The sequence below is a fragment of the Pogona vitticeps genome, chromosome 2 (assembly GCF_051106095.1).
Source record: "Pogona vitticeps strain Pit_001003342236 chromosome 2, PviZW2.1, whole genome shotgun sequence".
Lineage (NCBI taxonomy): Eukaryota > Metazoa > Chordata > Lepidosauria > Squamata > Agamidae > Pogona > Pogona vitticeps.
This window is the reverse complement of record NC_135784.1, coordinates 138,381,727-138,397,827: the sequence shown is the minus strand read 5'-3', so window position 1 is coordinate 138,397,827 and position 16,101 is coordinate 138,381,727. Positions and strand designations below refer to the sequence as shown.

Below are 16,101 nucleotides of genomic sequence, written 5' to 3'. Positions count from 1 at the left end.
GAGAGCGTACTAAATAAGCCTCCTCCTCGCCCTCCTCCTTCCCCGGCCATGTCGGTTTCCGAAGGCGGCGCCCCCTTCTCCCTCGGGCAGGAGGTGGAACTCTGCCCCGCACGTCAAGGGCGCCTAGGAACCGGAGGCTTCTGCTTCGGGTGTCACAAAGAAAAGATTCCCGCCAACTAACGCGGCAGCGGCGGCGTCTCGTCCCGGCTGGAGGTCCCGCGGGGCTGAAGGCGGTGTGCGCGGCTGGGCCAGGCAGCCGCCCCAGGGGAGGAGGTTGGTGGGCAGAAGGAAGGGGCGCGGAAGGCGGGGCGACAGCGAGAAAGGATGAGCAGCCATCTGGAGGAGAGGCTCAGGGAAGCCGCTGCCCTGGGCGATCTCGAGCTGGTGCAGGCGCTGCTCCACAAGGGAGTGGCGGTGAATGCCCGGAATGAGATCAATGGCTGGTAAGGCGCCTCTGCTTCTCCCCGTCCTCCTCCCCTCCCCCCGGTAGCTTCTCCGCTTTCCAGCCGCGGCGCGACAGGACAACGCGTTACACGCAGATGATGCAGCTCCACTCCTTCCCTCCCCAGCCCCGCTGCTCCTCTGGATCTCTCGGTCTCCTCCTCTTTCCTGGTTCCCAGAGGCGGTTACGCCAAGGAAGTAACCCTCTCTACACAGACATCTGTCCAAATCGGGAGGCAGCCTGTCGCGGGTTAACTCGTATACATGGCTGGCAGGGTGAGGAATAAGCAGCAACGTAGAGACCAGATTTTCCAGCTCGGTTTGGGAATGATAACGCCACGGCTGCGCAATCCGTACTTTCGCTTGCGGCCCTCCTGGACCCTTCTTGATAACGCCTAATGTTTTTGAGTGCTCAAAGGGCATAGGTTATCTAGTGCACGTCGATATAGTTTCCCCAAATACTGCAGGTATTTTATCGTGGTAGTGATTATTTATGTAACGTATCTACTAGTGAGTACTTGCTCTGCAAGAACTGACTTAAGTTTACACTTGAGAACCGTTCAATCGGCAATACCTTTGTGATTGGATTGCTCAATATTTTTATTCTCATTTAAAGGCAAGCGAGGAGGTACATTTACACAAGCACGCTCTCCCCACCCCATCAATCTCCATCCATTCATGAGATCTGAAGCAGTTCCAGATGAAAGGTATTGTCAAACCAGCTTTGCTTGCTGAATCTTACATTGACTGTGGACATCCTCCACTTGCAACTCACCTTCCACCTCCTCGCTTGTTTTTGTTTTACAGCAGTGGATTGGGTAAGGAGAAGATAATAGAGTACTGGTGCAATACCCTCAGATTATCTAGTAGGAACACAATCTGGCGATACCCAACTCACAGCTATGCCCCAACTATAAAATTTTGGCCCTTAAGGTACTGTGTTGCCTGTTTCACAGAAGGCAGAAAGCCTAAGATGCAATCATGTTTTTTTTCTGAGATCAGTTTCCATGCATTACTTTCTGATCTAACTCCTTTAACCAGCAACCTACCGCTGAACTGATTGGCCTCCTACTTGCATAGGGATGAGCAAGATGCCCTTTGTAGGGAGTATTCCTATATTTCTGCAGTATGACTCCCATAGTCTAAAGAGGTTATCATATGCACGTGTATGTTCCCTTACTTAGTCTTTTGTAGTGGCTTTCCAGTCTTCGGCAAGATCCTACGTACTGTATCTGTGCCTGGGCAGAAGTGCTGAGGGTTAGACCTATGACTGGCAAGAGCTGCATGCAATGTTTCTGCTTACCCTGCAGTTACAGCTCCTCTCTCAATTCATCACATCAAGTGAGAATAGAGCTTCATGGGAAGAATGCCTAAATTAATGGCCCTTGAGTGCAAATGGAAGGGTATTGGGTGTATGGTATTGGGTAGGCATCAGTATTCTTCTGTGCCACGTTCAGGTGACAACTGAGGCATCTGTGTGAGTTGTCTCTTGGCATCTTTTGTTCCAGTAACAAATACATAGTAAACCAACATTTCTCTTACATAGGACATGTTTACACTGGGCTTGCAAACGGAATCATCCTGAAGTGGTTGCTTACTTACTGGATTCTGGAGCCGATACAGAAATTCTCACAGTTAATGGAGAACTGGCAGCACATTTAACATCAAAGAAAGAAATCAAAAAGATTTTGGGAGGTATAATTTTGATTTAGAGTATTTGTCTTCCCCAAAATATGCTATGAATTTTAATGTAATGCACTGAATGGCAATATTTTTCATTCATAGCAGGGCACTGAACTGGCAGTGTCACAAATTTCAGCAAAGCTTGTAATGGAAGTGAGCTACTGGGTGAGGCTGCCTCCCCATTAAATGTCAGGCAAGCCAAGACCCATTTATTTTACTGGACTACTTTTCCTCTGTATTTATGCTGAATTATTTTACTTAGCTCTTAGGTGTACTATATGAAAACTGTTTCTGTAAGTGGAACTATTTTTATTTCATTGTGGGTTTTTTTTTTTTGCTAGCTGCTACTTTTTAAAGGAAAAGTGGAATATACATTTAAAAATCCTAATGATGGAAGTGTACGTGTAAATTGCCTTTGGGGCAGGTTGTCCACTATCACTGATCTTTTCATCGAGTCCCTAATAAGTCTCTGGAGAACATTAGCCCTCCAAGAAATACAGTGGACTAACCTGACTATGTTTTAGCTTTATCAGAACAAGGCTAGGACACTGTCATATAAACATACTGATTTGTCAGTGAGGAAGAAACTTGTTTTAAATTAGCCACTGTTTGTCATGCTATTCAGCCAAGACAAACTGTGGTAGAGAAAACAAGCTAACTTCAAATTAAAGGTTTTGGACTTGGTTTTTTCCCATTAATACCAGTTAAAATTTGCTGCAGTTTAGGGTTCAGATGACACCCCAAGCTATATTTACAGTGGTGCCTCGCAAGATGATGTTAACTCGTTCAGCCAAAATCGCTGTCTTGTGAAAACATTGTCTTGCGAAATGCGGTTCCCCATTGGAATGCACTGAAATCCATTTAATGTGTTCCAAAGGGGGAAAAATTGTCGTTTTGTGAAAATCACCCATAGAAAAACCGTTTTGTGAAGCATGGACCCAGCTGTCAAAATCACTGTCTTGCGAAAACCCGTCCCTTAAAAAATCGTTTTGCGAAGCGTGGACTCAGCTGTCAGAATCGTCTAGTGAAAAACAGTCCCGAAAAAAACCTGTCTTGCGAAGCACGGACTGAAACATCATCTAGTGAAAATCGTCCATAGGGAAAACAGTTTTGCGAAGCGCTATATCAGTGTAGGAGAACTGCTGTAATTCAAATGAAAAAAATATGAGCCATATTGAGTCCCTTCATCGGGAAAAAGGCAGCTTACAAATAACACCAAATAAATAAAAATAACATATAATAAAATTAAGCGTTCAAGTTTACACTTTTGGACTACAACAGTTTGGAGCTGTAGTCAAAAACCATGAATCTGCACACCTATAGCACAGGTATTTATTGTTGCACACCAAGTCACGTGGCTGGTATGCAACCGCAAATACTCAACACAGGTTTATAAACTTGCAGTAATTCACAATTGAGATTTACACAAATAGTTAAACCAACAAGCATAACTAATATGATTCTTGCCTACGTTTTAGGACAAGGCATACAGTTAAAGGTCAATGGAAATTATTCTACATTTCAAATGCCATTTATTATTTCCATGGATCGCCTTTAAACATGACCGTTTCTAGATAAACAGGCGATCGATACAGTACTTGTGTGGCAAATTTAAAACTTGATAGAACCTAATCTGTACATGGAAAATTCTACTCTTTTGCCAAGAAACATAGGGATTCAAGCATTTTTTCAAAGTTGCTCTGGGCAAGTTTGTCCTTCCAGTTTATTGATGTACGATTTTGATTTTTAACAAACTGGAAAGCCGCCCCAAGTAGACCTGGTCTAGAGGGGCAGGGTATAAATCTAATTAAAGTAAAGTACTGTATGTAATTTCTGGAGTTTTCTTCAGTAATGCAGTTTGCCATGTTATATATAAACACACTTTATTTCTTTACCAGCCTCTCCCAATCAATTCAGTTGCTGCAGGACATTCATATCGCAAACCAAATCATTTGCTAATCCAACTCCTGGCCTCATATATTTTCTTTTGTCTGTTCTCGGGGGGGGGGGGGTCTTTGCTTTTCAAGCTAAAAATCCTCAGTCATTTATGTTTTTAAATATACCTTTATCAAATGTAAATTCTTCCAGAAGGCATAGGAATGTTCTATATATGATTGTAAATTACAAAAAGTGGTTAAAATACTACATTTCTTCTTCTCTTCCCCCCCCCCCGGTTCTGCCCTCAAGTGGAGGATTGCGACCAAGAAGCAGATGATGCAAAGCTACCAATTGTTGCAAACTATCCAACAAACCCATTCCCTCACAACCACAGTCAAGCAGTGGACAGTGTCTGTGGTACATCAGCACCACCTGAGGTTAATTTTAGCCCTTGCTTCTCAGCAGTTCAAACTGGAAAAGTCTGCACAGTCATCTCCTTCCACAATGAAACTGAACTTTCTGGGGGAGACCACAGTGATGGACAGCTTACTTCTCCCATCAGAACAGCAGCATCAGCACACTCAGAGCTGGAGCCAAAGACAGTCCAGAACTGCCCGATTTATCCCTCACTTGCAAATCGCAACAGAGTTCTCTTTCCCCCACCAGCACCTAAGAAGCATGGATCTCACCAAGAAAATGGCACTTGTACGAACAGTGCGCCGCCATTACAACCACTGCTGCTTACAGGAACTCTCCCATATAATGCACAAGGTACTAACATGTGTCATGTTTAATTATAATGCTCTTGTACTGCCTGTATGGAGAGTAAAATGTGCAACACTATCTGCTATATTTCAGAGATACTTTTAAACCATTTTTTTCTTAAAGAGATATGCCAGATTTTTATCAAAACAAGTCCCCTGTATTCTTTATTGATATTTGATGGAGAGTAATTTTGAGGATTCAGGGCCAAATTGTTTTAAACATTACACCTGAACTGTGCTGAAATTAGTTACACATTGTTTGATGTGCACATTTGCAGGATTTAATGAAAAATATTACATTTGTACTGAAATAGAACTTAAGCACTGTACTTTGTATTGTAGTCTAAAGGTGGGCAAAAGATAGTTCTGAACTAGCTGCAGGCTGCTTGATGGTTTTTCAATAGATTGGTAAGATTTATGATTCAATGTTTTAGCAATAGCAGCAACATAATTACTCTTTTTGCCCTAAATTATACTGTTGAAATGAAGCCTTTTCATTCAGCAGCCAAGAAATCTTTGAATTTCCTGTGGAATGACTATGAATTCTGTACAGTGCACTTTTAACTGAGAATTCTCTAAAATCAAAGCATGTATTTTTGCACTAGGCGGGCTACAAGTGGTGGCTCTTGGGGTCCTACTTGGGGTGAAAATGATTCTGGGAGCCTGCCAACTGTTCACTCTTCCCACCGGAGAGTGGGAAGCCTTCAATAGGCTTTTGTTGCTACTGGTATTTCTTTGCTTGTGCCCTGGTAGTCCTAGTGCACACCAAGTAACACAAGCTATAATTTTGAAAGCTTCTTTTTCATAGTGAATTCATAGGAGATTCAGGGTATTGAAAGCAAGGACAAGTAGATTCAAGAAGAGTTTTTACCCAAGTGCAGTATTGAGTTTAAATGCGGGGCCATAGGTTTTTGGTGGATTTTAATTGCTGAGAGAAAACGGGGTATCTATATTTGGATGGTGAAAGTTGTGTATATTTTAACTTTTTTTTGTAGTGTTGTCCAGTTTTACCTTGGGGAAGAGCACCTCATTTCGTTGCACCCACTTGTGAGCGCAATGACAAATAAATTTCTTATGTCTTATGTCTTATTTTGAAATTGATGGGGCTTATACATCAAAGGAAATGTGTCTGGGATTTTAGGGATATAACTGCCACTTCTAGTGATGATTAACTTACTTAAATAACACATCATTTTTCTCTCTACACAAACATACAGAATTAGTGCTCAAAGTAAGAGTTCAAAATACTAAAGAGAATGACTTCATTGAAATTGAACTGGATAGACAAGGCTTGACTTACCAGGATCTACTCAGAGTGAGCTGCTGTGAACTGGGCATTAACCCTCAGCAAGTGGAGAAGATTAGAAAGCTACCAAATACACTGATAAGGTAATAAAAGCAATCACATGGTGTTATCAGCTCCCATTTATGGCAACGTTTTCAAGGTATAAACTTACTCAGACCTGGTTTAGCAATATTACCACTCCTTTCTTCTGAAGGCTGTTTCGGACTGTGCTGCTTACATATTCTTTTATATATGCTTAAAAGGGTAGCAATTTGACCTTGATGGGAATGAATGCCTACCTACTGCAGAACAATATAAAAACAAATCCAGGCGATTGTCATGTATAGCCATTGACCCTCTCTTTTTTAAATACCTCTGAGGCACATGTTATTGGAGAGCTGTTGATTTAGGTTTATTCCCCAGAAAATAACAAATTCATAATTATCGTATTAGCTGTGCTTTAGCTCCAATGGGGATGCGTTGCAGAGCAACAAGACATATATGTTGCCTTATGCAAGAATATCCCTTAACAATTCAAATCTCTGGGTAGAGTGGGCAGCATATAAATTAAATCAATCAATCAATCAGTTGTCAAGCTTTTTGCCTCCAAGCTACAGTGCTCAACACCTTTCACAGCCAATAGGTGATCCCGCCCAAAGTTAGACCATACCCATCATTGCCTCCATATATAATTTTATTGAAACACATTTTTAAAAATCTGCACAGGATCCAAAACATCATGTGTGGACAGCAGAGAATGTCACATTCTCCAAAGGTTGTTCCAGCAGGAGTATGAAAATTATAGGACTAGTGACACCTCCACCTCATGCCTTCTGCAAGCAGATGTGCTCTATAGTCACATGAGTTATCTGGCTCTCATCTATTCCACTGCATCTGTTTTTCTGTCTTTATGCACATTTTGGGCACTTAAAAATGTCCTTCAATACAACTAGTGCTTACAGTAATCTATATTTGCAACTATGATAAATAGCAGCCTAAACCGCAATGAGCTTTTGTAGAGGACAGTTATAAACAGTTATTGCAGTTAGGTCATGAAAATCTCTGCTGTATACATGTCAGAGAAATTAGTGGCGTTTGTATCTCCTGAGTCTGTTTTTCTTCAACTTGAGCAAACATTAAAATCCTTCTTGGTTATGTAAGGAAAAGAACCTATGTTCTGGTCCAGAGAATCTTTGTGCCTTCCTGCACCTTTAGGGTTATATCAATGGAGAATTCCTTCTAACAATATGGAATTTTTTTTCATAACTCAGGCAGGACACAGTACAGTACTGTACAGCATTCCATTTGGTAATCTTAGTGCAACCTTTTAAATGGTTTTTGATTTGCTTTCATTGTTAAGACCGTTTTACAGAAATATTATATCCAATCAATTAAATAACATTATTTTCCTCCTCGTTCAAGGACAAAGATGTTGCCAGGCTTCAGGATTTTCAAGAGCTGGAGCTGGTTTTAGACAGAAGCATCACTTCTCCTTTCAAAAATACTGCAGCAGCAACACTGATGGAAAGACCTTGCTATAACACTAAAGCAGCAAAACTGACATACTGAAGCTGAAGATTTAAAGTGGAAAAATATGTACAAAATTGTTTCTAGGGTCAATAGAATATATTTGTGAACATTTTTATGCATAGATGTTTTTACTTCAGAGACATTTCAGACATTGATCATTATAAGTATTTTAGGGGAACTATGCTTCTGTACACTAAAGCACTTTAGAACCACATACCAAGATGAACTTTTTCATCTTGGCATGTGGTCACCAAGATGAAAAAGCACAAATAGAAAACAATATTTTCTGGGGGAAAGAACTATGGCTGTTTTCTCAATAAGTACCTCCCCTCCTCCCCCAGTCAACTAGAACAGTGGTTCTTAACCTTTGTTACTCGGATGCTTTTGAACTGCAACTCCCAGAAACCCCAGTCAGGACAGCTGGTGGTGAAGGCTTCTGGGAGTTGCAGTCCAAAATTCCTGAGTAACCCAAGGTTAAGAACCAGTGAACTAGAATATGACTCCTAATGATTTGTAAAGAAATATGATCATCCAGAGATTAAGTGCACTATGTCACATATTAATGGTCATAGAAATACTAGTGTTACAGCAGTTATTGTCCTCTTTATAACAGTAATGTAAGTACTTTCTCTGTTAAAAGGAAAGAGAAGTTACTTGAGAATGAAGGGAATGTCTTTAAAGAGAACAGAAACTTTAGAACCCTTCCCTTGCATTACAATCTTTGTTCTAAAAATCTGCAATATGATACTGTAGAACATCTTATTTTTACCTTTTCATATCACAGCCAGCTGTGTGGGCCAATAGTAGAATGTCAATTATTTACAGATACAGTGGTGCCCCGCATAGCGAGGGTTAATCCGTTCCGGATTAACCCTCGCTATGCGGAATCGTCGCTAAATGGGTAGGGAAAACGTATTGAAACACATTAAACTTAGTTTAATGCGTTCCAATACCTTGCTTACTTACCCGTTCAGCGAGGATTCCCCTTGCCGGCAGCCATTTTCGCACCCTCGCTAAGCGAGGGCAGGGCGTGAAAACGGCTGCCGGCAGCCATTTCCGGGCTTCCGGCGGCCATTTTGGAGCCGCCGAACAGCTGTTCCGCGGCTCCAAAATGGCCGCTGCAATACCCGATCTTCGCAATGCGGGTTTTCCCCATTGCGAAGATCGGGTATGTTTCCGTATAGCGATCCCAAAAAAGGGATCGCTATACGGAAACATCGCTATACGGTGCACTCGCTAAGCGAGGCACCACTGTATAATTGTTCTGACAAGAAAAAAAATTGAAATCCTTTCCTATAGCCAACTCCTGCTTCATAATAAAGTTTCTTGTTGCACATAAATCCAACTTACTTGAAAAACGTACATAATAATGGTTGCAACGGGGCAAAACTATGCACCTAGAAAAGTATTTTTGTAGTTCTGTTAAAAACGGAGAGAAAATGGTACAAACTAAAGAAATCAATTACACTGTTATTCTGTAAATAGATCTACCTTTGGAAGAAGTATTTTTACATTGTTAAGAGATTACAACCAAATAACTATTTTCAAATGTTTTTATAGTGTTATTTTAGCTGATTGTGATTATTATATCTACTGTATATAACTGAAACAGACATTTCATAATCCATTTGTGATGTAGAGGTGCTCATTTGTGAAAATGATTTACTTGTCAATTCTGATGAGTCATTTCAGATAATCTCATCTATTTTTTCCTACTAGAATTTTTCCTACATTTGATTATTATGAAGTAGCTGAGCTATTTATAAATATGCTTTGATAAAGCTACTGTTTTGGGTTTTTTTCCATTCAATATTCCAACTTCCAACAGTTCATTGTGTGAGCATTTCTGGACCAGATAAGGAGACCCACATAAAACTGATAACATATGTACATATTACATTTTTCCATTCTCCCATTGTACCCACATTTAGACATACTGCTCTATCACATTTCTACAATTTAAAACTTCACTAGCACTGCCTACTTTCTACTGAACCCCCTTCTACTATCTGTTATCTGAACCTTGTGTTGTGATGGTCATTTAGTTATAATTCCGAAGCTATCAGAATAGTTAGTGCAACATGGCAGCACTTAAGTTTCAGAGATCAGTATCCTCTTCCATAACTGTCCTGGCACACACAGTGTACAAAAGTTGCACAGAACCCAAAATCAAAGCAAGAACTCATTCATAAGCAGCAATTTCTAACTGCCAGTGACATCACTCCCACTATGCCTGTGGAACGATGGAACACGGTACTGGCCTGAGTAGTACTTTATGTTCATGAAACCCAGAATGTTCACAGTCCATGTTGTATAAGAAGTTCTTTGCAATTAAGTTAAATAAAAAATTCCACCTCTCTCTGGTTTTTAAGTTCATAATTACCTGACCTAAAACATTATCCAAGACTGGTTTTGACTTTATCAGAAATATAGACTGCATCATGTATGATATATAGATTGTAGACAGTACTGTGTTGTCCTTAGCACTAATCAAGGAAAACACATCACGTGGAAATAATGGCGGCATCATCTGCTTCATCTTCAATTATTATTTTTAATCTTAAAGAAATTACACTGGCAGAACTTGCAAGTTTTAGTCAAGAAAAAGTAAAAAAAAATCTCTCATTTTGCTTGGGAGCAGGGAGAGAACTAGACAAGAATAAGGTTGAACAACATTTATTTGGAAAGAAGCCTATTTAATATTAAACACTCAATGACAATCGAATGTGTAACAGAAATTCTTAGATACTTTATTTCCATTAGGGTATATCAAGAAGCTAGGTATAGCCTGTTTGTAAAAATGGGATTATTTTTTGTCTGAGACACACAAATACTAAACATTTATTCTTGTATTTTCAAAGTTCAAGAATGAAAACTTGCAATTAAACACTGAGCAAGCCATGTGTTCAGATTATATTGGTTTATAATCTTAAAAGTCTTTTTAAGAAAAATGATAAAAGGACTTAAATTCTCAGTAGCCTGTTTAATTAATTTTTCTGCACTCTGAGAGGTCACAACAGTCCTGAATTTATTTTTATTTTTTAAAAAATCTAACTGAACTTTAATTTTTTTTCTATGCCACTACAGCTTTCTTTCACCTCATTTTAAAGCAGATCTTCATGTCAAGCAGTCTTCTGGATTCTTCGCAGACTGGTCACACTGCTGTCCTATAACGCAAAATGTTGGGGAAAAAGAGTCAGATAATGGGAGCAGACATTACTTTCCTTTGATACTCTTAAATACTATTTGCTGCCTGCTTAATTCTTCACAATTATATATTACACCTACAGCCCTATGTATCTGACAATAAAGGACAAACATGATGTCACAATTCACCAGTCAATGCTGTTGGAAAACCATCTCCTATTCCAAAAGAACTTGCATGGCAGTCTAATGCAAGTGCCATTGAAATGAATGGAAGCTGTGCAACATCAGTGCTCTGAGAACTGCAATTCTATGCATACTTCCTGGGAGTAAGCCCCACTGAGCCCAGTGGAATTTAACTCTGAGTAAACATGCATAAGCCTGCACTGTAGTCACTTAGTAGCTCTTTGGAAATATACTAAAATTAGATTAATTTATTTCCTTATAACATAATCAGTGAGTTTTCATTTAGATTATTCCTTAAAGGAATGACTCTGAAAAATCACAGGGGAAAAATAAATGATTTATATTGAAAGTTTAGTTCCATTCAGCTATCCAATGTGGCCATACGTATTCTTGGCATTTATATATACCTATTGGGTGTTCTTGGCATTGGCCTTTATTTTTCATTTGCCTCCCAAGTCTGGTTACAGCCAGTATATGTTGCTGCGTGCCATGGCTGCCTGGCAATTTCTCCTACGCAGTAGGAAATTATAAACACATACCTCTTAAAGACTTGAAATGCATTGAATGTAACAAGGCGATTATTATGTAGTATGTATTGCATTAAATACTCTTTAAGATATCTAATTCTGGGCAGCACTGCATCCCTACACACAGTTGAAAGAAAATTCCAATCAAGTTAATATCAGGTTAACAGTTTTTACAAAATATGCACAAAGATTCCTTTTCACTTTTTGTAAATAAAACACAACAGTAAGCTTAAAGATTACAGGCAACAGCATTCAAACATGGATGTGGGTAGAGAAAGGAGTACCTGGCATGAGTACCTGCTTAGTTTGACTGAATCCTTGATTTTTAATTTGGCTTTTCATGGGCCGCTCACAACACCAACGCTGTGTGAGGTATGGTAGTCAGCTGCAATTATTCATAAACCCTACACTTCCATCAATCCAATGCTACTGGCTCTCGAGTTACAGAACAAACTGCATTAGAATGCAAGGCAAAGCAAAAAAACTAGAAACATCCTTGACAAAGAAATACTAGCAGTTTATATAAAAACAAAATAGTCCAACATGTGCCTCAAATATTAACTATTAAAGCAAATGTTTCTGATGCACCAACACAATATGGACTTAATTACAAAATCAGTTCAAATGTTAAAAAAGATTACAAATCCCCTAAAAATAAAAAACTAGGATAATTAGTTTCTAAGGCGACTATAATTACAAATATGTTCCCAAGAGGCACACTAAGGGAGGTATGAGTCTGCTACAAAATAGCCGATACAAAACAATGTACCTCAAAAGATTTTGCAGGACTACACTGTGTTTTCCTTCAGAAGTGGCTTTAGTATTTCTTCTGACTTGACTTAGCTCCATCTTCATCTGTACATACTTACGCTGCACTGTTAAACAGTAACAAAAAGCCCTAATCAAAGTTTGAAATGATGCACTTACCTCTGTCTGATCTGAGGTCATATCAGATCAGTTTTAATTGGACTGAGTGTCACCTTCAGATTTAATGTCTTCACTGGTTCCATTGACCTCATTCTTAGTATCGCCTTCCTTGGAGTCCATGCTTGTGTCTTCACTCTGTTTTTCTCGACTACTGGACTTCACACTACTTTTTTTATCATCAGATCCCCTTTTTTCTGCCATGAAAGAAGACATTGACCATGGACATCACAGTAAACACCTATATGGCATCTGAGGAATATATTCTGAAGCATCAGCTATGGCTGTAAAACTGGAAACTACAAATCAAAGTTGCAGTTCTAAAATTAAATGAGTTATTACATCAGAAAGAACAAGTGATGAATAACAGGATTCAAACGAGAAGTGAACACAACAACATTGAGAGGAGAAAAGTACTGCTCAAATTGTAATATAAATTTATTACAACAGAAACCTTTCACTAGTGTGCTGAAAGCCACGTGTGTACCATCTAATCGTAAAACACCTAGTTTCATTTAGATTAGCAAGAGATATATTAAACCACAGATTTATGGCAGTAAATGTCTCTCGTGTATTTTAAAATTAGTTTTTAAGAAATCACATGGAGAAAATTATAATAAAAAACAACAACACCTTCAAACAGGCTGCTGGTTGGAAGCTTAACAGCAGTTTCATTTCTTTTTTAGAGAGTGTCCTAACTGCACATAAAGAGCTAGCAGTCTTTGATATTTGGACTATCTATGTATACTACCTAAAATTCTACAATATAGTATGTTAATCTTATGCTACAAAAACTGTCATTTCTACTGACTTGCTTGCTAATATTTTTGAGAATCCACAGCTCTGGTAAAAATTTTCTCCATGTCCTCCTCCCAAACAGGAGCAACTGCTTCTTCCTCATTCTTTCTAGATCCTCTCCTATTTATTTCTATGATTAAAACACTGAACATATTTTACCTTCATTTGCCTGCTATGTTCAATCACCTAATCAACAGTAGGGGGCTGTCTCCCTATTTTCACTACTACAAAGGGAGAAGCACTGTCTATGTAAGACTGGGCTCAGACTTAAGAATTTGTGACAGAAGGGAGGAATAAGCAAAAACAAACCAGCAACACTTTGATCGTGTTCATCTTCCTAGCAAATCTTGACCTAATTTTCATATGCAAAACTATAAATAATAGCCCACACAAACTTGTTTGAAAGATAAAATGCTAATAGAAATCAACATTAATTGAAAATACGAAAACAAGGGTGTTTTTTAAATGACAGTGGTCAGTACAAGGAAGTCCAATGATGGACTGCATTTACAAGCAGCCCTCAGTAAAATGTGTAAAGCCAGAGGCATGCACTTGCCGAGAGAAACTAAGACAAAGAAAATAACTGATAATTTTGCATCTCTCTGTGGCCGCTGCATTCTTCTTATACTCAATGCGTTGGGTGTCATGAGTAGATTTCTTATGCAAAACTGTTAACATGTTTTTGTCTTATTAAATTGTTATTTTATTAAATAAATACTGCATACAGTCGGGTCTCTACTTAAGAACGTCTCTACTTAAGAACAATCCAACTTAAGAACAGCTCCATTTGCTAAATTTTGCTTCTACTTGAGAACAGAAATCCAAGATAAGAACAGGAAAAAAAACCTTTCCTGCTCTTTTTTTAACCTTAGGTCATCTTAGGTTAAAAAAATTTCTCCCCCTAGTGGTAGAGTACGTATTAACCAGCTTTGCATTAGTTCCTATGGGAACTAATGCTTCAATGTACGAACGCACGTCTACATAACAAAAAAACTGCCAGAATGGATTAATTGGTTTTCAGTCCATTCCTACGGGAAATTTTGCTTCAACTTAAGAATGTTTCAACTTAAGAACACCATTCCAAAACGGATTAAGTTCTTAAGTAGAGGTTCCACTGTAGTTTCTATAGACGGAAAAGAGCAGATATGGATTAAATGGTTTTCAATGCATTCCTATGGGAAATGCAGATTCAACATAAGAACTTTTCAACTTGAGAACCATCTTCCAATACGGATTAAGTTATTAAGTAGAGACCCCACTGTAATTTGAATACACAGCGCTTGTTAATCACACAAGTATTCATTAATTAGCAAGACAAAAGTTCTTATTTTGTCACCAACACAGCTGTTTTAAATGGATTTATTTTTAAAATAAAATAAAATAATAAAGAGCCGAAAATAAACAGAAGATACTCTCTCACACAGCTATTTAGGTTAAGTGTTGGAAAGGCATAGCAATATTAAGCTTATAGCCTCCTACAGGAGAAAAGAAAACTTATAATAATTTATTAATCAAGTAACATAAAAATTAAAGAACTGCTCAGGAAAAGAAACAATTATTTAAGATAAAACACCCACTATTGGCTTTGGAAAAACAAAATTCTAGTTAATTTTAGACCTCTTGTCACCTGCTCTGTGTGACAATTGCCTGGGTAGATTGCACTAACTGACCTTTTTGAAAGTCTTCCATTTTTTGCTTTATTAGGCACCGACGATTCACATGTATGTAGATCCACTGAGGAACAGCAGTCTTGTTGCCCCGCAAGAACTAGCAGTCAGTCCAATAAGCTTATCTTCTGTCCTATGTAGATATGATAGAACTCAACAGCCCTATACAGGGGCAGAGTATATAGATGCTCCTGGAAGCATTTTAGGGTTGCTTTGAGTTTGGACAGATCGAAGACAAGAGTTGTTTGTAGCTACAGTTGTTTTGCCAACTACACAATAGTTACTGACTCTTGGCTTGAAAGATCAAGTTATAATATTGAAAACTGTGTCTTTAAAGTGCTTATTTACTTCACAGTAGAGAATAACACGGTAGAATCAGGAATAATTATAAGTTGTATACTGTATTTGCTGGCGTATAAGATGACTTTTTTGCCCTGAAAAACATGCCTCCAAGTGGAGGGGTTGTCTTATACGCTGGGTGCACCCAGAGCAGGCAGCACATAGGAAAGGGGAAAGAGGAGAGGTGAATGAGGAAGAAGAGGAGGCGACGCCTCTTCTCCTGAGGAGGCAGTAGGCAGCTCCGGCTCTCAGGCGCCGCATGGCCCAGCAGGAAGCAGCATGGAGAGGCAAGCCCAGACTCGGAAACGGGTGGAGCTCAGTCCCTACCAGCTCAGTGACTTCCTTGCACAGTTGCCCTTGCGGAAAGCAGCAGCAGTGCCGCCTCCTTCTTCCCCATGACCTACCACCATGTTGCCCGGGTGGAGAGAAGCTGGCAAGAGAAACGGCGCCTGTGATAAGCCAGCGCTGCTGCTGCGCCGGGCTCCCGAGCGAGCAGGCGCCGGCCTCTGCCTTGGGCCAGCTGGTAGCCCACCCCAGAAACTTGCTTTCTCCTCCCTCTTTGGCCCCTCCGGCAGGGTAAAAGGCAGAGGGAGGGGGTAATCTTATATGGCGAGTATATAACGAATTCTAGATTTTGAGTGGAAATGTTGGGGTCGTCTTATACACCCAGTTGTCTTATACGCCGGCAAATACGGTAATTTCTTTTCCCTTCTTTTTAAAAAGAGGGTATCTGCAAGGGTGGCAGGTCCCAGAATGGGACGTGGTGGCGCTGCAGGTTAAACCACAGAAGCTTCTGCGCTGCAAGGTCAGAAGACCAGCAGTTGTAAGATCGAATCCATGTGATGAAGTGAGCTCCCATCACTTGTCCCAGCTCCTGCCAACCTATCAGTTTGAAAGCATGTAAAAATGCAAGTAGATAAATAGGTACCACCATG

General features: G+C 39.6%; 2 protein-coding genes across 9 annotated transcripts in view; one reads left to right on the top strand and one right to left on the bottom strand.

The window, feature by feature from the left end:
- The first annotated feature begins 200 nt into the window (after positions 1-200).
- On the top strand, positions 201-7,858 carry LOC110091069 (ankyrin repeat domain-containing protein 40). Its single transcript, XM_078384233.1, has 4 exons — positions 201-443; positions 1,988-2,136; positions 4,312-4,773; positions 5,984-7,858. The coding sequence occupies exons 1-4, from the start codon at positions 325-327 to the stop codon at positions 6,157-6,159; spliced, it is 906 nt and encodes a 301-aa protein (XP_078240359.1). The 5' UTR covers positions 201-324; the 3' UTR covers positions 6,160-7,858.
- A 2,383-nt stretch (positions 7,859-10,241) lies between these two features.
- Positions 10,242-16,101, bottom strand: part of LUC7L3 (LUC7 like 3 pre-mRNA splicing factor) — a 45,226-nt gene continuing 39,366 nt past the window's right edge. For 2 of the 8 annotated variants that reach the window (XM_020815068.3, XM_078384230.1), the window contains exons 10-11: positions 12,366-12,559; positions 10,242-10,748 (exon numbers count right to left, since the gene is read on the bottom strand). In XM_020815068.3, the coding sequence (XP_020670727.1) occupies positions 12,399-12,559 (161 nt within the window). In that variant the 3' untranslated portion in view covers positions 10,242-10,748; positions 12,366-12,398. Of the gene's footprint in view, positions 12,560-14,830; positions 14,961-16,101 lie in introns of those variants that run through there. The other 6 variants (XM_020815055.3, XM_020815060.3, XM_078384228.1 and 3 more) reach the window with 4 other exon arrangements.